This window comes from Neomonachus schauinslandi, chromosome 1, assembly GCF_002201575.2.
Source record: "Neomonachus schauinslandi chromosome 1, ASM220157v2, whole genome shotgun sequence".
Taxonomy (NCBI): Eukaryota; Metazoa; Chordata; class Mammalia; order Carnivora; family Phocidae; genus Neomonachus; species Neomonachus schauinslandi.
In genome coordinates this window covers 208,944,707-208,966,552 of record NC_058403.1, presented here as the reverse complement: position 1 = coordinate 208,966,552, position 21,846 = coordinate 208,944,707, and the positions used below count along the sequence as shown (strand labels likewise).

At 53.1% G+C, this 21,846-nt stretch overlaps 1 protein-coding gene across 3 annotated transcripts in view; it reads left to right on the top strand.

Annotated features, from left to right (window-relative positions):
- ELAVL1 (ELAV like RNA binding protein 1) overlaps window positions 1–21,628 on the top strand; it is a 29,155-nt gene extending 7,527 nt beyond the window's left edge. The window contains exons 2-6 of one of the 3 annotated variants that reach the window (XM_044915747.1): window positions 3,030–3,133; window positions 8,823–8,976; window positions 13,739–13,964; window positions 15,823–15,825; window positions 16,704–21,628. In XM_044915747.1, the coding sequence (XP_044771682.1) occupies window positions 3,030–3,133; window positions 8,823–8,976; window positions 13,739–13,964; window positions 15,823–15,825; window positions 16,704–17,028 (812 nt within the window). In that variant the 3' untranslated portion in view covers window positions 17,029–21,628. Of the gene's footprint in view, window positions 1–3,029; window positions 3,134–8,822; window positions 8,977–13,738; window positions 13,965–15,739; window positions 15,757–15,822; window positions 15,826–16,660 lie in introns of all 3 variants that reach the window. The other 2 variants (XM_044915702.1, XM_021704966.2) reach the window with 2 other exon arrangements.
- Window positions 21,629–21,846: the final 218 nt, after the last annotated feature.

Below are 21,846 nucleotides of genomic sequence, written 5' to 3'. Positions count from 1 at the left end.
CAGGACTGGGATTGGCCTTGCAGGAAGAGCAGAAAGACAAGAAGACCTGAGCGTGTGTCAACCAAAGAGGCAGAGGAACCCCTCTGGGGGCCGGGCCAACGGGCTTCCTGGCCTGGGCACGGTGACAGATGGGCAGAGCGGGATTGGAGAGCAGGTGTTTGGGAGTAAAAATCCCAGCAAGCCTGTAGTTTGGTTAGGAATCCATACCACGGACCTTCTGCATTCTCAGCTTTAACATTTGTAGTCTGGACCATTAGCAAGGGCCCTAAAGTTCCCACCCTGGAGCCGACTGTAGTCATTGCCCTCTTTTCTGAACTTCTGAGTCTGACTCTCCTGCCAGATGGGCCCCGGGCCCCCAGCCCTGCTGCTCTGGGGTCCTCACTGCCCACGGTTTAGGAGCGAAGTCTCTCAGACCTGTGGAGTTTCATTAGAAGTTTGGGTGTGGGGGTGCCTGGGTGGCTTAGTCGGTTAAGCATCCGACTCTTGATTTCAGCTCAGGTCATGATCTCAGGGTCCTGAGATCGAGCCCTGCGTTGGGCTCCGAGCTTAGTACGGAGTCTGCTTGTCCCTCTCCGTGCCCCCTGCTTGCTGTCATGTATTTGCTCTCTTTCTTTCAAATAATAAATAAAATCTTTAAAAAGAAGAAGAAGAAGAAGAAATTTGGGTGTGGAGGGTCAGGTTTGGGTTTTGTTTCTTTAAAAAAAAAAAAGTGGCCCATGCAGAACTGCAGATAGTTTATGTAGCTACTCTGCCCTGAAGGAGGGAGAGTATATCTCCACAAGGCACTCCTTTGGTATGGGCTGTGCACTGACTTCCTTCCAGAGCCTACAGTTTGGGGGGAGGGGTGACCTGACAGTGGAGAAACCTGGCAAACCCACGGCCTCGGCCAGGGGATCCAGGCCAGCATTAGCAGTGTAAGTCAGGGTGACAGCACACACATCCCCATAGGATGTCAGGAGGGCACTTTACTCTGGGCTCTTCCTCACAAAACCCAACACCCCAGCCTTATCATGGAAAAACATCTGACGAACCCAAGCTGCAGGAGATTCTACAAAATTCCTGACCAGTCCTCCTTGAAACTCTCAAGGTCATCAAAAACAAGGAAAGTCCGAGAAGCTGTCCCAGCCAAGAGCAGCCTAAGATGTGACGACTACATGTCCTGTGGGATCCTGGATGGCCTCCTGGGACAGAAAGGGCCGTTGCGGGAAAACTAAGGCAATCTGAATCAAGGGTGGACTGTGGTTAACTAGCAACGTATCAGTCCTGGTTCCTGAATTGTAACAAATGTCCCATTCTGGTGTAAGATGTTACCAACAGGGGAAATGGGGTGTAGGGTCTATGGGAATTCTATTATCTTCGTAACTTTAAATCTAAAAAAATAAAGGGGGTTGTTTTTGTTTTTGTTTCAAGAAAGTGCAAAACTGGGTTAGACTCTGCTGGGTTCCATATCTCATTATCTACCAGAGGGCCTGGGTTCATCTGGCACCCAGGGACCTCTGCCTCATGTGGCTGAAGGCCTGGTGTTTTTTACCTGCCTGTTGTCACCCTCCAGCAACCAGAGGAATGGAGCGAAGCTCACTGCTCTATCTCTGTGCCCAGAGCAGTGCCCAGCACTCAGTGGCTGCCCCCTAGCATAGCACGTGGATGGGTAAGGGTGGGCATGTTGGTTCTCTTCTCTGGGCCTCCTCCTGCCCCTCCTGTAGTGAAAGGACAAAGCTCCTTCTGCTCGGCCCCTCAGCCTTTGCTGCTCTCTGGGCCTCCTGGGAATCCACCTCCCCTCCCCTCTTAGTCTGAGTCCCTCCCGTGGCATGCTGTTGGTGGTCACTCTCATCACTTGAATGTATCACCAAGGAGAGGTGGGGACACCAACCTGTAACCCTGGATGTCTTTATAGTAACCTGTAGCGCCCCCCCCACCCCAGACTTCAGCTGCTGCTGCCAAGGGGAACCCCAGAGGCTTGACCGGGGGCTGTGAAGGCAGGCGCTTGGCTGGCCTGGGACTTCTCTCAGCTCCAGCTTCTCCCCGAGCTCCCTGTCGTCTGCTTTGTAGTTGAGTTGTAGGTTTGGGAAAGTGAGGGACCCAACACTGGGTGGCACCAGAGCCCAGCAAGCCTTCCCACTCTGGGGCTCAAGTGGTGGAGAAACACCTGGATGCAGACAGCCAGTCACCATTCGGCCCTCCCCGCCTGCCTGTCTTGACCAGTTGTGACTGCCCTCTCCTTGCCCTTGGAGCCCCCATCTCAGCCGGCAGATGGTGGGACTGATGATCATCATTGCTTTGGTGATGGTGTCTTCAGGGTGCCATTAGTAACACAGTGTTTCTTCCTTTTTTTTAAAGATTTTATTTATTTATTTGAGAGAGAGTGCGTGCACAGAAGCAGAGGGGGAACGAGAGGGAAAGGGAGAGAATCCCACGCAGACTCCGTGCTGAGCATGGAGCCCAAAGTAGGGCTTGATGTGGGGCTCAATCTCACGACCCTGAGATCATGACCTGAGTTGAAATCAAGAGTTGGACGCTTAACTGACTGAGCCATCCAAGCACCCCACTTAGTGTTTCTTTTTAAACAGCCCTTTTTAGGGGTGCCTGGGTGGCTCAGTCGTTGGGCGTCTGCCTTCAGCTCAGGTCATGATCCCAGGGTCCTGGGATCAAGCCCTGCATCGGGCTCCCTGCTGGGCTGGAGGCCTGCTCCTCCCTCTCCCACTCTCCCTGCTTGTGTTCCCTCTCTCACTATGTCTCTCTCTGTCAAATAAATAAAACCTTTTAAAAAAAAAAAATGAAAAAAAAACAGCCCCTTAAAAAAAAAAAAAGAAATTAACAAAGGTAACATTTGTTCCTTGTAGAAAATTTACACGTTTGCCAAGAGGTGTAACAAAAAACCAGTATAGATCCTGACCACCGGTCTCTGAGCCCACTTCCCAGAGGCCATGGCCTTTTGCGACCTCGTCCTCCTGAGCCCAGTTGGTCATCGTCTTGTTCACCATCCCTGGCTCTCAGCCGGTTGACCATTGTGCACGTGTTCTCCCACACAGGGCACAGCTTGGGCTACGGCTTTGTGAACTACGTGACTGCCAAGGATGCGGAGAGAGCGATCAACACCCTGAATGGCCTGCGGCTCCAGTCAAAAACCATTAAGGTAAAGAGCTGCCATCGCCACCTTGGTTGGCCCTGGCCTGGGTGAGCAACCTCCCCTTACCTCACCTGGCTGAGGGGTCTCCCCTTACTTCATCATCACTCTTGAGGGGACCACTCCTCAGAGCCCTGGTGCTTTGGGAGCATCTGATGGAGCTGAAGCAGTGCCTGTAAGACACGTGTTGGGCAGGGACCGCCCTGGACCATGCTGGTTCCTCTCAGCCACCTCAGCTCTACGAGCAAAGGGATGGTCACCAGGAAGGGCACTTACATGAGGGCAGTCCCCTCCCGGGCCCAGGGTGTGCCATCCTCGTGCCGAGCAAGTGTTTGTGCAGCCTTGCCCTCCCTGCCCCATCACGGCCAGGTCACTCATCCGTCCGGCAGGTGTTTATGGAGCCCCTGCTGGGTGTCAGACAGAGAATAGATGAGTTCTCTGCCTTTGTGGCGGGGCCTGTGTGTGTATACGTGCACGTGCACACACATGTTCAGATCATACCCCAAAGATCTGAAAGTCACGCGTGGCAGAGGTAGAGGGCTGGGGGACGTTCTGTGGGGTGGCTTCATGTTGACCAGTAGCTTGAGCGAAGCAAGGAGCCGGGCAGCGCAGCCGGCTGGGGGGATCGGGCGGGGGGCGGGGTGGCTCAGGCTGAACGCCACCACAGTCACTCCCAATTCAAGGGCTGTGGCAGCTTCCTGGGACGAGTTGGCAAGTCCTCTAGGCCTCACAGGATGGCTTCGTGTTCTTCTCAGCCTGCTCTCACTTACCACCCCCTCCTTTTCTCAGTCCCAAGCCCTGCCTCCTCCCCAAACCCCATCCCCAAGTGTCTGTTTGCAGGCTTCTGTGATCCTGGGCAGCTCCAGACCCAATCTGGGACTAACTTTGTGTGTTCCTGACCTCTACTCCCTACTGAGCCCTCCTTTAGAATACGTGTCCTCCCATTGCCCCAGGCTGGTCCCTTGACCTAGCTTCCTGCAGCAGCTTGGCAGGCACCGTGCCTGCCTGCATGGTCTCCCTCGACAGGAAGCCACTTGGAATGAGACTGCCCTCTCTCAGCCTTTGGTGGACCTGCCAGATCCTCCCACCCCATCTCCCATCACTCTGATTCATGTGGGTGCCCACAAAGGTCCCTCTTGGGACCTCTACCATGGCTGGGCTTCCCAAGCTCCCCTGGGCATCAGAACCATGTGGGGTGCTTGTATAATAAAGGTTCCCAGGGTTGCAGCTTGGGCCTCCTAAGTCACACTTCGGGGTGGCCCTGGGAGCCCGTATTCCCATCTGCTAGGGAAGTCTTACAGTCTGGCTGTTGAGGGCGCTGTTCCGTGTCTGCTGTTGAACTGTTCGTGATACGGATTGCTCAGTGGTTTAATCATCCCCAGACCCACGGAAACACTCCTCAGCAGACTTCCTGGGCCTGTGTGCACATAGACCCTATCGTGTGCTCCCTGAGGACAGCAGCGCAGCCCACATATCTCTGTGGCTAGCTCAGACTCTGAGAGGGGCCTTCCCCTGTGGGGGCCACATGTGAAGGAATATGTGAAGGAAACCACATATTACGGCCTTTCCACATGTCAGGTTACTGGTTCCTCTCCACCAGCTCCAGGTTGTTTATTCTCAGCCCAAAGCTCCCAGTCTGTTAGGAATTATCTTCTGCATTTAGAAAATGTTTGCAGATGCCAGGAGAGCAGACAGTTATTCAAATAGATGCAGAAAATTCATCGTTATACAACAAGTATGTTCTAGGGGCCACGTCCTCTGCCTGGTGCTGGGTTCCATGGCCCACGGCTGCCCTCAGATAGCCCACTTGTTAACACAGATGTTAATTCTGAGACCATTATCTGATCGTACCTGGGATGGCCTTCTCCCAACGTGGGGAGCACCAGAGAGGTTCCCTCAAGAAAGTCAGAGTTGAGATCTGGGGGATGAGGAGTTAGGGGTAGGGAGGGCCAGGGTGGGGACACGGGGGGATCCTCGGCAGAGGTGTCTGCAGGGGCCAAAGTATGCCACTTGTGGTGGGGCAGAAGGCAAAGGTGGCCACGCTGGAGGAGACTCAGTGGCCGGCACATTGTGGCGACTGCAGGTTATCCCCAAGGTTGAAGCCCCACTTCTCACCACGAAGGCAGGACCTTTCCAAAGGCTCGTCTGCCCCCCAGGCTCTGAGGTCCCGCACCCCACAGCTCACCTGGCTGTGCCTGGACCTCACCAGCCTTCGCTCTGTCCCCTTTGGTTCTAATGTCATTCGTTGATCCAAGTAGGGAGTGAGGAGTGTCCCTGTCCCTATGCCCTGTAACAACAGCATGAGCAACCCCGGTGAGGGGGCGTGTGCGGAGGCGACAGGCTGAGTGGGGCACAGGCGCCAGTCCTGTGTCATTTCCTGGCCAACACCTGTCGAGGGCTTACAGTGGGCCAGGTCCTTCCGAACCTTGTCTCCGTTTTCCTCACCACAGCCTGGGAGAGATGATCCCCAGTTTAGGCTTGAAGAAGCTGATGCTTCAAGTAGTGACAGGTCTCCCAAGGTCCAGAGGTAAGAGAGGGGCAAAGCCAGGGTTGGAAACAGGTGCTGTGGCTCTGGGCGCTTGACACCCCACTGCCAGGCCGCTTCCCCGGCTCCGCGTGGGAGATGAACACCGGGAACCAGAACGGTATGCTTTGACTAGCTGTGAACAGAGCCCGGGAGACGGCGGTGCAGGCAGGCAGGCAGTAGTAGTAGTAACAGCAACTGCTTTTGTCCCCTCATTCAGCGGTGGCTCGCTGCCTGCTTGCTGTCCACCTGCATCTGTTCTAGGTGCTGGTGATACCACAGCAAACACAAAAGTTTTGCCCTCATCAAGTGTTCTACACGGTCAAATAAGTAAGAGGTAGAGTATGTCAGATCAAGATGCATGCAGTGGAGAAACTTCCCCAGGGGAGGGGGGCTGGGCACTGCTTGTGGGCGGAGGGGCTCCATGGCCAATCAGGTGGTCGGGGAAGTGGAGTTTCTCAGGGCTGCCACCACAAAGCACCACAAATGGTGTTTGTGTGGTTGGGGAGTGTCAAACAACTGAAATTTGTTCTCACGGTTCTGGAGGCCGTAAGTCCGAGATCAAGGTGTGGGCAGATTGGTTCCTTCCTGGGCCGTGAGGGAGAATCCATCCCAGGTGCTCCCCTGGCTTGGGGGTCGCTGGCCATCTCTGGCGCTTCTGGGCTCAGGGAAGCCTCACCTGGACGTCTGCCTTCATCTTCACATGGCATTGAGCCTCTGTGCGTCTCTGGCCAGTCTCCCCCTTTTTGCTGAGGACGCAGGTATTGGGTTTGAGGCCCACCCTGCTCTGGTGTGACCTCATCTTCATGAATGACATCTGCAACGACCCTCTTTCCCAATAAGGTCACATTCTGCAGTGCTGGGGGTTAGCACTGCGACATATGAATGTGTTCAGCCCTTCATAGGAAGGTTTCTGGAGAACGTGACAGGAAAAGACCTGCGTGGGGTGAAGGAGCCGGTGATGCCGAGAGCTGAGGAAAGAGGTTCTGGACCTTGTGTCATGGAGCTTACCGGGTGCTAGGTGTTCTGGTACAGTCTCCTTGGATGCTGACCTGACTCTGAACTTGATAGTGGTTGAAGAGAAGGAAAGCTACGGTGGTTGCCATGGGCCCTGAAGAACCTGTTGTTGAAAGGAGTCGAAGCGCGTTTGGCCGTCAAAGGCATCTTCCCTCTGGGACTTCATCAGGGGACGATCATAGTCCGTACCAACCTCCGCGCCGCTTCACCGGGGCCAGGGTCTTGGTTTGGAGATGCTCTTTGCCACTGTGTCCTTCATTAAAAGCCAGGGGCAGAGCCCAGATGCAGCCCCATCCAGGCAAATCTGCAAAGGCCAGACCAGACAGTTCTGGGAGGCACTCCCTGTGGACCCAGCACAGAACAGCCAGAGTCCTGGCAGGCCTGCCTTCCCCTTTTAGCCCTCCTGCCCGAAACAGCGCCACTGCCTGGGGCCTTTGGTAAAATGGGACAGCCATCTGGCAAGGGTTTGAATGGGGGTGGGTTCTGCAGGCTGGTTGGTGCAGACCCAGAGAGTTTAGGCCCAGATGTGTGAGAGAGCGTTGACACACCATTCTTTGGAAGTCGAGGAGTGTGACCAAGCTCCAGTGAACTGGCCAGCCACCGCCTCAGTGGGGAAGGGTGCTGGGGAGTCCCTGCAGGCCAGGGTGGCCTCTATCTCAGGGGACAATGCCACGTCTGTCCCAGGCCTTGGATGCATCACTGAGTGACCACAGCGTTTCTGTACTGTAGGCCTAACCAAGGTGCCTCGGGCCTGGACACAGCACAGGGAAGCTTCCAGGAAATGTGCAGCTTGTGCAGCACTACTTGCTTGGAGGCCACCAGCCCCTGACGGGACCTGGTGCCCTGGGGCATCCTTCTAAGTCAGGGCCACTTCTGTTCCATTCTCGTCTGACGTCCAGCCTCCATGATCCTTGGCGCCTCTGGGCGGGGAAGCTGGGCTCTGACCACACACACGACTTCTCTTTCCTTCTCCATTGCCTGCTCGACTGCTTTCTGCTCTGCTGGCAAAGGCTGTGTCTGTCGTCCCCTCTTAGGGCATGACGTGGGTTCGGAGTCAGCAAGCACATGAAGGAAGGGGTGCGTGTGTGCTCGGCCTGAGGAACCACACCTGTGCCCCTCCCGGCAGGCCTGAGCGTTGTGGTGAGAACACACCTGTTGTGTGTGGCCTCGTGCTGCCCAGTGACACCTGAAAGGTTGTGTCTGCTCCTGGGTTATGGTTTCAGGCTCCATGTCCTCTCAGCTTTGTGACCCTCAGCACATTATTTGGCATAGGTCCAAGTCCCCCACCCTTCCAGAGCCCCCTTCCCAGCTTCCTCATTTCCCAGCCTCCTAACTCGTTCAGACTCGGTTCTGACACTCAGGTGTGATCAAGGCCCTTCTCTCCAGGCCTCCCCTTTGCAGGCAGAGGGGCCCTGTCCCAGCTGCTCCTTCCCAGCAGGGGTGTGGCCTCAGTCCCATCCCTCCTCCTGGCCAGCCACGGCGGTGGCCCTGACCTGGGAAAGCATGAAGGCCTGCCTGGCCACTGGCCCCTGAAGCCTCCCCGCTCCAGGACACACACAGACCACTTTATCGAAGCCGCTGCCGAAGTTCTTTGCAGGCTTTCTTCAGTTTTACAAAACAAAGACCCATGGAGTCATTTAATATCGAACACTCGAGTGTTGGACTGCAGGCTCCCCCAGCAGCCCTGGGTCGCCTCTGGGCTCCAGTGGCAAGTTGGCCTGCGGGTAGGTGGGTGGCGCCCTTCTGGTGGCGCCCAGCTCTAGAGCCTCTGCCCTTCGAAGGCTCCTCGCAGGCAGCACTGGGTCCTGTCCCCAGGCTGCTCACTGTCAGGGTGCGGCCCCAGTAGGAGAGACAGCTGGGTTGAGTGGTGGCCCTGTCTGCCGCCAGCTGTGGGCCCTCAGTCTCTTGGCTTTGAGAACTTGGAATACGTCTGCCTCCCTGTGGAGTGTAAAATCCAGGCGAGAAGATGCTAGGGGGTGTCCATCCGGCCTGCTGCTCGGCCCAGGTGAGCTGCTCGCACGTACCGCCACAGGTAATGAGTGTTGGCATGGTTTCTCACCAGAAGGGTGGCTTTTTCTTGCCTGAAAAGTTAACCCCACCCCCCGATGCTTTGGCCGCACACCTGCCCTAACCCCAGAAAGTGGTTTTATCTTCAAGGTGTCGTATGCTCGCCCGAGCTCAGAGGTCATCAAAGACGCCAACCTGTACATCAGTGGGCTCCCGCGGACCATGACCCAGAAGGACGTGGAGGACATGTTCTCTCGGTTTGGGCGAATCATCAACTCCCGGGTCCTTGTGGATCAGACCACAGGTACAGTGGGTGGCCCGGATGCGGGCTGCGGGTCTCCTCTCGGTGGGGGCCAGAGTTTCCAGGAAGACAGGCTGCTGCTTGAGTTTCGGGGCCATAGTTATTCCCCTGGGGAGGACAGAATCCAAATGAGAAGACCTTGGCTTTTGTTTTACGAGGCTGGGGAGGTAAAAATGGTAGTAAAACCGCCCCTGTGTTAGGCCAGCATGTTATGGTGAAAATACCAAGTGATCCTGGCCCCTTCCTTCAAGCACCCAAATGTCCCGGCCTGGCTTGTGAATGGGTTGGAAAGGCCACCGGTCAATCATTCACTGCTGCTCTTCTTGCAGGCACGTGGTGTGCAGTGTGGGACAGTCTTCACTCACGACCCAGAGTTCCCACTTTTCACTGAGCCACAGGGTGGCTCTTTCTGAGGAGCCGGTCTCCAGTCTCCATGATTTGGATGCCCGTTCCCCCCCGCCCCCCCCCACCTTGGGTAGCACATTCAAAGCTCAGAGAGCTCAAGGCAGTAATTCCCCTCCCTGACGATCCTGGCCACTTCACCAGCCCCTCTTAGGCCGTTTCAGCCCGGGAGCTTAGCAGCGTGGGCTCTGGGCTTTGCCGGAAGCAGTGAGGCACAGCTGAGCTGAGGACGCCCCCGCCCCCAGGGAGCAGCCCTGTGCAGGAGACTGGTGCCGGTCCTCACCGTGCGGCCTAGGGACTGGAGTCGGGACGTCCCGTCCGCTGCCCAGCCCTGTGCGTGGCGCTGTGTGGGGAGCGGTGAGCTTGGGCCGCGCCTGCTTTAAGACCCTCGGTTCTATTCCCACCACGAGTGGGAACCTGCTGACACACTGGCAAGGAAGATTTTTGCTCGTGGAGCTCAACAAAGCCATTGGAATTCTCTGCGGTTGATTTTCATGTTCTTCCAACACAGTGTGTTCACCACCCCCTTGGCTGTGGTATTAAAGCAAACCCTGGGTAGTTTGGTCACAGGAAGTCCTAATTCCGAGGTGACCTCCCTTCCAAGAGACCAGCAGCACCCCCAGGAGATCCCAGAGAGCAGGTGGGCTGGGCCTTCCTGGCCTGTGACAGGTGGGGGTGGAGGTGTGCACACATTTTCCTGTGTCCCACTGAGCTGTGCTTTGGGGTAGGTGGCCTGGCCACCTGCCCTCCCTTCCTCCACCCCCTCTGTGGAAGCTTAGCTCCTCATATGCTGGCCCTGCTGCCTGGGGTGTAGTGCTAGGCTAAGGCCTGGCCTGGAGAGGAGTGGACAGCTCGGGTCCCAGGGCCGGAGGGGGAGGAGGGCCTTCTGGAGTGTGGTCCACACATGCAGCTCGCTGGCATTTCACAGGAGCTCTGGGTAGCCCTGTGCCTGGTGCAGACACCTGCTCTGACGCCAGGCTATGCTGGAGGAACTAGGACCACACCACGGCCTCTGTTCTGCACCTTTGCCGTGGGGTAGGGGTGGGATGGGGTGGGGTAAGGATCCCATTTACTCGGTATCAAGCCCCCCTGATCTGCACCAGGACAGTTTCCTGTGGTCCCTAAAGCTCCCCTTTTACCTTCAAGTGCCAGTTGAGAGAAAACAATCCAGTCGGCTGGTCTGTGCACGTGTTTATCCCCAGGCCCACCTGTGTGGGCTGCCTGGGGACCTGGATGGCATGACCGTGCTGGCCCACGTTCTGCTTCCATGGCCCTCCTTTTCCTCATGCCACACGTCCTGCTTTGCCTCTGCTCGTCTCTGTCCAGCCCAGCATGACTGAGTGGAGCTGGCTCTCTCCAAGAACACCCCTGCCCCGGCCACCTGGCTTTCCCCAGGGGCTCCTGCCACCCTGAGAGAGGTCACTTCTGCAGACAGTTCCCCTCAGCCATTTGTGGGCCATTTTGTCTCCTTTCCCTCTGTAAGACTGTTGTCTCTTGGGGGGGGCACCTCAGGATTGGAGGGCTCCAGGCTCGGCTGTGAATTCAGTGTGGCATCCATGGGAGCTTCACTCTCTCACAGGCATCCCACCAGCCTGTGCTGCTTCAGAGGAGGGGACTGTCTTCACAATCCTTGTGAAGGGTGGGGGGGAGGGAGCCCCTTGTGCACAGTCCTGCCCTAGCCCAGGCTGTTGAATTGGAGAGTTAGAAAGGTGAGCCCCCAGGACTGTAGGTTTCCATTCCCTCCTCTACTCCAGAGGGGGCCACCCAGCGGGGCTTCTCTGCCGGCACCCAGGGAGCCCCGAGGGGCCGGAGCAGAGAACAGCATGGTTGGCAGGTTTGCGTGTCCAGTTGGCCTCCATGTGATGGGCCTGGTAGCATGGAAGGCAGGGGGCAGCTCTCTTGAGAAAGCTTAACCTTCTTTGTTGACAGAACTTAATTTTTAAATTTTCTTTGCCTTCTTACCCAGTTTAATTGTGAACTTTATAGTTTACTCATCTGGAAATCGTGCCATTCATTGATATCTGCTCTTGATTCTGAAAACACTAGAGGAAAAAAACCACCACAGGGCCCCCTTCAAAAGGTGTATGTTCATCAGATCATTTAGTGAATGTGTTTTCCCTTACACTAACTCTCTCTTTCTTGGGTTCTCTTCATTTCACTTGGGCAGTTTCCATTTGAAAGTCATTTTACAAAACTGAACAGGGAAACCACCACTGCACACACACTCGCTCTCTGCTTGATGCCAAGGTCCTTATCTGTAGAACGGAACCGGCTCCCTGAAGGCGGCTTTCTGCAGGAGTCAGCCAGCTACGGCTGTCGGTTATGTTTGCCTAAGGGTGAATCTCCATCCAGGCGTCCGTCTGTCAAAGCTGCCATTCATGCTGTTCAGCCAATAAAAACAGTGTATGTTGAGTGTGTGGTTTTAGGTGCTCCTTCTGAACTGAAATTGGAAAATGAGCTCAGACTCTAGAATTTTCTTGGTACACGTGTGAATTGCCGGGTCTGTTCTCACTAATTCAGTGTTTCTGGCTGTGTGAATTTTAAATTTATATTTCAACAGTCGTGGAGCCAAGGTGGAGGCAGCCTTGAGGCCACTAGGAGCAGCTGTGTGGTCTCCCGGGGTGCTATGCTGGGGGGCCGCCAGGAGGGGGAGTTTCCCAGTTGGAAGAGCTGGGGTATGTGCTTTCAGACTCACCGTGGAGTGTCCACGGTATGTTACAGTTGTAAACAAAGAATCCTTGGCCCGAGGGTCCCTGGCTGCTGTCTGGTTGCTCGAATGGGGCCGAAGTGGTGCATCCAAGGCAGGCATGGGATTCTAAGCCCAGAGTGGGCAACTGTGCCTCTCAGTGACACTTGTCACTTCGGCATCCCCCTGGCATGTCTGAGTCTCTCTGTGCCCCTCTGTGGCCTTTGGGCCAGTGGGGAGACCCTCACCCTGTGCCCATTGTGGGGCAGTTGGTGGGACTCTATGGGAAGGGGTGAGGAAAGGTATGGGAAGTGGGAGCTGCCTGGGGGACATCTGGTGTGCTCACATAGCTAGTGGCCTGGGCTGTCCTGCTTTTTAATAATTGTCATTCACTGCATGCTGAAGGCCTTTGTCTGGAGAAGAAAATGCGACTTCAGACAGGCTGTGACTGGCAGTCGAGATGAGTGTCTGGGATAGGGCTGTCTACCACAGTCCCTCCCCCCATCCCCCACTACCACCCCAGTACACATCCATGACTCCTGCCATGACATCACACTCTGACTGGCCCTTGGCTGTCCCCTCTCCACTGCACTTTGACCTTCACACTCGACCCCCTTTTTCTTCTCCCCAGAGAAGGAGCCGGTCCTCTTCTACAGCTCCACATTCCCTCACCCCAACCCCACCCCGTTTGTCAAGTTCTGCAGGGGACAGTTCTCATTCCTCCCAGGCCTAGAATGTAGACGGGTCAGGGTGGAGCATGGCTGAGCCCCCTTCTGCCCAGTTTGCTAGGTCTAACACTCATTCCAGACCAGACACCGCCTTTAGCAGTTGCGCCTTGGATCTCAGGCAGCCTGGTCCCGGTCCACATTCTTGCTCTGTCGAGAGATTGGGTTACATCAGGGATCCAAGGCTTGACTTAAGCTGGCTCGGTCTAGGTAGCAAGAGGCAGTGCCTTCCTGAGGCAGCTGGAGGCCGGGACAGGGGGCCCTGGGCCTTCCCATGCAGGAGCAGGACGGTTGTGGAGTGGGCCCGAGGCAGGGACCTTAGAATGCAGCATCCAAAAGGTGAGTGAGGTGAGGGCAGGAGCAAAGGGCTGCCGGGTGAGGCTTGTTTACTAGGACTCCGTGCCCTCTGGGGATGACGGGGAAGGAGACAGCCTGCAAAGGACCCACCATCACTCCTTGTTCACAGCAGCCACTCCCGGGACCTGCTGGCAGGACAGGTGGGGTGGGGGGCAGGGGAGCGCGGAGTGCAGGGAGGGCCCCCTCAGACCCGACCTTGTTGCCCGCCTGCCCTGCTTCTCGGCCCGGCCGCTCACCTGCACTTCCATGGGCACCTGGCGTGGAAGGAGCGATGGCGGGTGGTGTCTCTTCCCACATGGTTTTGAGAAAGAGGTTTGAGTGTCTCTTTGGGAGATCTGTCCGCAGGATATTGTTCGGTAGAGACTGTAGCTGCTGCTGCAGCTCCAAAGGAATTCTGAAACGTTAATCTTTTATCGGTCAATGTTTTTTTAAATTCATTCATTCATTTCCATATATAGGTTTAATTTTTGTTTGCCTCATGAAGGTAGCATCCGATTTGAAGCACAGCAGACTGACTGACTTGACTTTTGCTTTTCAGTTTTAAAAATCGTTGCTTTTCCCCCCCTAACTCCGTTTCTGTTGGTTTGTTAAAAAGGTTTGTCCAGAGGGGTTGCGTTTATCCGGTTTGACAAACGGTCGGAGGCAGAAGAGGCAATTACCAGTTTCAATGGTCATAAACCCCCAGGTTCCTCCGAGCCCATTACAGTGAAGTTTGCAGCTAACCCCAACCAGAACAAAAACGTGGCGCTGCTCTCCCAACTGTACCACTCGCCCGCCAGACGGTTCGGAGGCCCCGTTCACCACCAGGCGCAGAGATTCAGGTGGGTCGGGAGGCGGCGCTCTCACCAACCCAGTTCTGCTCCCCGAGGCCCACTGGGCCTGTGAGGCTGGTCGGAGTCACTGCGTGTCTCCAGGCCCCCACCTCCATCAGAAGGTATCTGTGGGAAAGGATGGTTTGTTTCCATCCGAGTCTCGTCAGAAGTGGAACCAGAAAGGTGGTTTGGTCTCCAGCCAGCCCCGGGGAGGGGAGAGTGCACAGCACTCCAGGGTACGGCGTCTGGTGGCGTCTGGTGACCTGAGCGGGGCTGTGAGTGTAAAAGCGGGAAGACGCAGCCTCAGGCGTGCAGAGGTGAGAGCTGTCGCGCTCCCCAGCGTGCAGGGAGCCCTTGCTCCTCCACCTCCCCATGGGTTGGTTTGGATCTCCAAATATCACATGGCTTCTGATTAAAAGCCCCGTCCGGGAAGCAAACGGTTTTCCGACATTGCTTCATCTTTCCAGACTGAAAATGACTCCAGTTGCCAGGATCTTGTAGAACAGACAATGAGAGTCCGCAGCTTGGGCTCCCAAGTCGGGGGTGTCCCGTCTCATAAGTAGCGGCAGTCCCGATGGACGGGCCCCTTGGTTTTGTTTTTGTCGAAACCTATAGCAGTGGCATGAGGGTTTATCTCAGGTAGGTTAGGGACCTTTTTCTCTATGACTTCGCAGGTCTCCCATCTTTGTTTTAAGCGGTGAGGTTGGGTAAAACCCTGCTCGTCGGCGCAGAGGCCATTTGGGGAGGCACTATTTTCAGCACGTAGTAATGCAGAGTTCTCAACTCGGCTCAGGTTCCAAAGCTGGCCTTCCCTCGTTGGCTTTTCTGGTTTAAGGACAAAGGGAGGGGCAGTGTCTTGGGGCGGAAGTGAGCTCAATCCATTTTTGAAGGTCAGCGAACACAGTCTGTGTCACTGCTGATCGGGTGGGATGCATGGACAGCCGCATGCAGCGGGTTCCCAGTAACCAGCCAGCCAGGGAAGGGCGGGGAGGGGCCTTGGTCACAGGAACAAGGAACAGCAAAGAAAGAGGACCAGAGCAGCCAGAAGTGCTGGCCGGGCAGGAAAAGGGGTCTCGACAACCAGAGTGGTTCACAGTGAGAAGAGCCGGAGGGCAGCATGGGTGGCCGGGGAGGTGGGAGGGAAGACCTGCCACCAGAAGGCGGACTCAGTAAGAGGAAGAGAGGCCCAGCCGGGGAGAGAGTTTGCAGCCAGGTCTTCTCACAGCAGGAAGCCCCCCAAGTAAAGGAAGGTTCAGCTCTCCTTTGTACCATCAGAGAAAAGAATGGGAAGGTGGGTTTCATGGTGGTCAGGAGGAAAGAAACCAACTCCAGTGAGCTGGAGAAAAACCAACTAATGCTAATTAATAGGAATGAGGCGTCAGGTTACTTTCAGTACAACAGGTACATGAAGATTCAGGTTAACTGACATAACTCGGGCTCATGTTTGATTTCCCACAAAACTGGGGCAGGGGACGAAGTCCTCTTTCCAGTTTTAATTGAAAACTAGCTTGGCTTACTGTCACACAGATACAAGGGTGCTTTTTCTCACCCCCACTTCAGTGACATTGTGATCACTGTTCCAGACAGAGTCAAGTCCACTAACAAGCCAGCTGAGTCATTTAACCAACTCAGGCATCCCGGTGCAGGCTGTTTACAAGACTTTTGTACACTCAGAGCCACAGCCAGTCATGTCTTGATTCTTCCAAACCCTCATTGAAAAGAATCTCTGGATAAGCAGGCTGCACCTGGGGAGCTGGTCACTCTTGTCTCATGTCTGTCAAAAGAATGAATCTGTTGAATGGCTCTTAAAGGCACCTGCTCACCCCTGGGTCAGCACCACAGTTCAAAGCCCGATTTTATTTTAGAGCAGGTCATGCTTCTTGGCCCCACGGATGCTGTATCACACTCAGATATTCTTAAACTGACCCGAAGTCCATTTTTCTGAAACCTTTAGCGGGCCATGTGGCTTCAGCAACAACTTTGTCATCTCCCTTAATTCTGTTGCAATGGCCACACGTTTGTAGAAGGCTTATTTTTTATGCAACTGAAAGCATTGTTTTGGAAAGGGTCCCACATTTTTGGTAGGCTTGGTGGACTTGCAGTTCACGGCCATCACTTCGGCCCCCGGCCCTTCTGGCATGCTGTGAGCCGGCAGCGGAAGGTGGCCTGGAGCCATGGGAAGGAATTCCCGGTGCCCTGCATTGGCCCTTCGCAGGGGTGTGCTCACCTGGGACCCCTCTGACGGGCAATCAAGATGAGGGCAGGGTACATGTTTGGGGGCGGGGGGAAGAAAGAAAGAAAATCCCCCCCCCCCCCCCCCCCCCCAAACACGTACCCACATACAGAGACATAGGGTGTGAAGAGTGAGTTTCCTCTAGGGAGATCTGAGGGTGTAACAACACCTAGGAGGACGTGGAGAAGCTTCCATCCTTTAAATGTGGGAAGCCCAGGAATGACTAAACAGGACCCCCCCTCCCCCCAGCGATAGAAGGGCTGAAGGGAGCAGCTGGTCACCAACAGGCCATCACTCCGAGGGAAGTTGGTTGAAGCTCTGCCCCTCTGCAGGCGACAAGTGTCTCTCCTCAGGGTCAACTCTCTGCAGAGCAGGGAGCAGCCCCCCCACCCCATTGAATTCCTGTTTGTGACCGATGGGGGTGTGCCAGCCTTGCCCGAGCCATGCCCCCACCCCTGCATCGGCACACCAGCCTGCATGACCTTGACCTGCATGCTGTGCTCTCTGTTTGCTAGGTTCTCCCCTATGGGTGTAGATCACATGAGTGGGCTTTCTGGTGTCAATGTCCCGGGCAACGCGTCTTCGGGCTGGTGCATCTTCATCTACAACCTCGGGCAGGACGCCGATGAGGGGATCCTCTGGCAGATGTTTGGCCCCTTTGGGGCAGTCACCAATGTGAAAGTGATTCGCGACTTCAACACCAACAAGTGCAAAGGCTTTGGCTTTGTGACCATGACAAACTATGAAGAAGCCGCCATGGCCATAGCAAGTCTGAACGGCTACCGCCTGGGGGACAAAATCTTACAGGTTTCCTTCAAAACCAATAAGTCCCACAAATAACTCGCTCATGCTTTTTTTTTTTTTGTACGGAATAGATAATTAAGAGTGAAGAAGTTGAAACTTTTTTGTTAGTGTACAACTCATTTTGCGCCAATTTTCACAAGTGTTTGTCTTAGTCTAAATGAGAAGTGAAAAGGTTTTTATACTCTGGGATGCAACCGACATGTTCAAATGTTTGAAATCCCACAATGTTAGACCAATTTAAGTTTCTTAAGTTATTTCCTTTAAAATATATATTAAACAGAAATCTAAGTAGACTGCATTGACTAACCAGTCCCTCGGGACGGTGGTGAACCTGAAGCATGCTTTAACTTCTAAGACTGTCTAACACTCGTTTCATTCGGTGTCTCCACAAACTGGATATAAAAAAAAAAAAAAAAAAAAAAAAACTTTTTAGTTTTAGTTTTCAAACTAAAGATGTTAGACAGATGCTGAGTGTGCGTTTTCTCAACCGCTTCAACATTTTAAGCGATTTCTGCTTTGGTTGACAGGAAATTGCTTTCCCCAGCAGGTGCCATTGCCACTCCTGCTCACTCAGCCCCGGGGCTCTGCAGCAGTGCCATCCGATGGGGGGGGGCCGCCACCGGGGAGGGGGGCCGCACGCCGGGCCGCGCCGGGCCCTCCAGAGAAGGACACGCACAGGTTTCGCAAGCCCAGGCGCCAGTGGGAACGGACCAAAGAGTTTCAGGGAAACTCCAGTAGATTCCAGAGTCAGACCTAACTCCAGGCGCGCCTGAAGACGTGCTGCTGATCCTCTGACATCCCGAATTTCTGTGCACACGTTGCATGCACGGTGCCCTGCACACCGGGCGCTGGTGTTCCCAATCATTTCTCCACTTTTCCCAGAGCAGTTCACACAGCTCGAATGCCTAAGATCGCTCTATATTTTAAGAACACAGAAACATTTGAGCATTGTATTTCTCGCATCCCTTCTCGTGAGCGCTAGACTTGTTCCTATTTTAGTCGGATTTTGTTTTGAAACTTTGCTTTCGTATGAACACTCAGCAGAAAAGTACTTACTTCTTGCCAGTTATCTATTAACAACAAAAAAAAAAAAACAAAAAAAAAAACAAAAAAAAACACTTTGATTTGTAGTTTTAAAGATTAACCCTCCCAAGTTCTCTTCATAACTGCCTTGACATTCTGGGTTGTTCTGTTCTGTTAATTTTCTTTTGCTTTTTTGTGTTTTTTGTTTGTTTTTACTTTTGCATTTAAGACCATTAAATTTGATTTTGTTTTGCTCGAATTTTGTTTTGTTTTTTATTTTACCTTTTCTTTCTTTTTGGCTAGGTAAGGTCCAGACGGCCAGCATTCAGGGAGGATTTATAAAAGATCTTAAGAAACAAAGACTTGCCTCGAGACAAAGCATTTACAGGTCTGTGACGTAGGAGTGTGCAGTCACAGATGGCGTTTTTTAAAACGGGGGAGCCAGTAGGGAGAGTCTGAGAGAGAGAGAGAGAGAGCTTGAGAAGTAGCAGGGCCAGACCTCCGGGCAACTCCTCAGGAGTGTGATCTGACTTTTATAAATATCTAGCATTTAGAGAGAATCAAAAATAGGAGAACTTAGTACCAGCAGTTTTTACGCCTTGACATAAGACTAAAACACATAACAATAGGCAGTTTTAGTTGATCAATATCATGGAATTGTGGTATTATTTATCTATTTATCTACCTACCTATTTATTTATTTAAGTGGAAAAAAAATGGGGCACAGCCTTCTCCAGAGCAGGTCAGTGTTCTGAGACGCCCCCCGGACCGTTTGAGGCTGCCTGTCCCAGCCCCGTTTCCCTCAGACTTTGTCGAGGGGCTGCCAACTGCTTGCATTATCCTCCCCAACTTGAGATGTTGTCATGTTGTTTTCCCACTGAAGGGGCCAAGTTCATACCTTGAGGCCTTCTCGTGAGTTGGCCATGTGCCATGGAGGAACCCCCACCCCCTCCTCCAGCGGAAGTTTCCAGATCCTAAGTCAAAGCCCGCTTGCGTGCCTCCTCCTGGAGCCCAGAGCCAAGGCCCGTCAGCCTGGATTTGACACAGGAGAGGGGCCCCCCCTGCTATGTCTGCCCCAGAGTGCTCTTCACCACAGACCAGGACGTTCCCCTGGAAGAATATGCCTTTCAGGTTGTGCTAGCCTTGGGCCGGCGTCTCCTCAGTGAAGATGGATTCCCATTAGGTCTCTTCCTTGACACACATTCCTGCCTGCCCTCACTAGCGTTCCGTGTCTTACTTGAATTCTGTCGGAAGCATAAACCGTGAAATGACGGGCTCGGAGCCAGCACCGCCGCTCCTTCCCTCCCCGCCCGGTTATCCGAACCGCATTGATCACTCTGATGCTGGCACAGAGGAGGAGATGAGCCTTCGAGAGTTGCCTGAGGTTTCTCAGTTCAGTAAAATCCTCCTTTTACACGGGCTCCACTCTGAACAGCCTTTCTGGCTAAAACCCCAGCGCGTTGCTTTGGGAGTGTGAATTTGCAAGTGTGTGGAAGGCTTTCGCTTTTGACGTGTTACTTAACCCTGAAAAGCAACTGGCGCTCCCAGGGATGTACCAGGTGCTGGCCCTGTGTCCAACAAGTTCATTATCTCTTCTCCAGGCTTGTTCGCAAAAAGGTAGATCCCATTTTTTAAAAGTCACAATCCAAAAGAAAACTGTTTTATAAAAGTTTTTTACATAGGTTGATCATATTTGTATTTCACAAAATGAGTGCTCTCCTTTTTATTTGGGAATTTTGATGAAAAAAAAGAACTAAAGAGTAGATAATGTTAATTTATCGAAAGTTTGGTTTGGTACATAAATACCAAAGAGGCTTTGACTGGATTTTCTCTTGGCCTGCCTAACATCCCCTGATAGTTGTTTGCTAAGAAACTCCAAATTTGTGAACCTGGTTCCAGTTGAATTATTATTCACTTTTCACGCCTTGGCTCTGCCCTTCTTTAGTTTTTCATTGTACTATGCCAAGCTGTGGTTTTCTGCGCTGGCTGTGCCTCTAGTCGCACGTCCTGTGACTGGGATCCCCACCCCCACCCCAGCCCGCCACCATCTTGCCAGAGTAGCTGCGAGACGGGCTTTCCTGGCCTGTAGGCAGATGGTGCTGGGTGGGCTCCACCTTCTTTGTTCCCTGAAGGTGAGTCCTTCCCTTGCCAAGGGCAGCTGCCTTAACCTCTGAGAGTCTGCACTTGGTGTTCGTGCTGGAAACCCAGCGTCCAGGGTCTGACCTGTGCTGCTGGAGGGAGCTGGTGCTTTCTGAGCTGGCAGCGGGCGGGGGGGGGGGGGGGGGGGCGGCCCTGCTGGATCAGACAAGTAGGTGAATCCGAAGGTTACTGGCAATAACTCGCCCTGGTTTGCCTCCAAACTAGGGCCGTTGACCGACCCCAAGTCTGCTGTCGGCCTTGAAAATCAAAGTTAACGTCACCCAGCTGTTCCATTTCACATCTGATTCAGCCTGATTTTATTTCTCTGTGCTTTTTGCAGCCTTCCTGGGTTGGGTAAGAGAAAGAATAAGCTGCCAAAGGTCTGTGTTCCCCAGCCACCCCCCTCCCCAAGCCCTCCCCCTGAAATCCCTGCCACCTTCCCAGGACCTATGGCACCTCTGGGACCTGAGGCAGCTCCTCAGGAAGCACCTCCCGCTGTCCATCAGATTCCCAGGCCCGGCCCCCAACTGAAGTCCCAAGTGCTTTCTGTTGAGTGGCATTGATGATTGACCCTTGCTGACGATAGCGGTAGAACCTGAATCCCAGACCTCCAGCAGGGTTCACACTTCGAAACCTTTTGATTTGCCTCTGACTTCTAATGATTGTATCGTACATTTTCCCACAGCCTTTTGGTGACCTAGTTTTCAGGTTTCCGCTTGGTCGTTAAAAAAAAAGAAAAGAAAAATTATTTGTACATCACCGCAGGGACCTAAGTTTAGGTTAACCGACGGCTCGAGCAGCGGCTTTGAGAGGACTCTATTGCATTCCACCAGGAGAGAAGGCTTGTCCGTTGGTTGGGGCCACCTCTTTACCATGTACTGTTCCGTTTCCAGTGACTTGCTCTGGGGGGGCGGGGCGCTTGACCAGCTGGTTCCCGTGTTGTACAGTAGATGGGTAGACGTTTTGTATATTAGTGTGTTTTAAGTTATTGATTTGTTTTATATAAAATAATTTATTTTTCAGGTACCATTTTTCATTTTAACTTTGTTTTTACATGGGTTTGTTTTCAATAAAGTATGACACTGCTGTCCAAAAGTCAACAATAAAATGAATCCCATTGTGTTCTTTTGAGGATGCTTATGTAACTAGCTCTTTTTTATTATTTTCAGGGAAAAAAAAAAAGCCCTTCTCAGTTTTCCATCTCCCCATTTGCCTTTTTATCCTTGTGAATAAATGTTCTTTAGTGTTTTAGGAGGAAAAAGCAAACCTAGATTTTGATAATCCAGAAGATTTCAGATTAATAAAGAAGCTTTGAAAGAAGACCATTTTTCAAAATTTTAGTGAAGTGTGAATATTTTTTGTCAATGGCTTTCTCAAAGAGAATGAAACTTTTGCACCATTTTCAGAGTTTTTATAGAGATGCCAAATTGATATATTTACATGTAATGGAAACATGAAAAAGTTTTATTAAACAATTGTTCATAGCTGTGTAGACATTTTAATTCAGTTTCCAAAGCTCTCAAAGCGTATTTTTGGAGTACGGAGTGATATCGGTTTGGGGTGTTACTTACGGTTCCAAATGACTCGATTGTCCAAATACTTAGATCTTTCCACAGGGATCAGGTTTGTGTTAAATGCTGTATGTTAACTATGACTGGAATTCTGTGATATTTTGGTAATAAATGAAGTGGG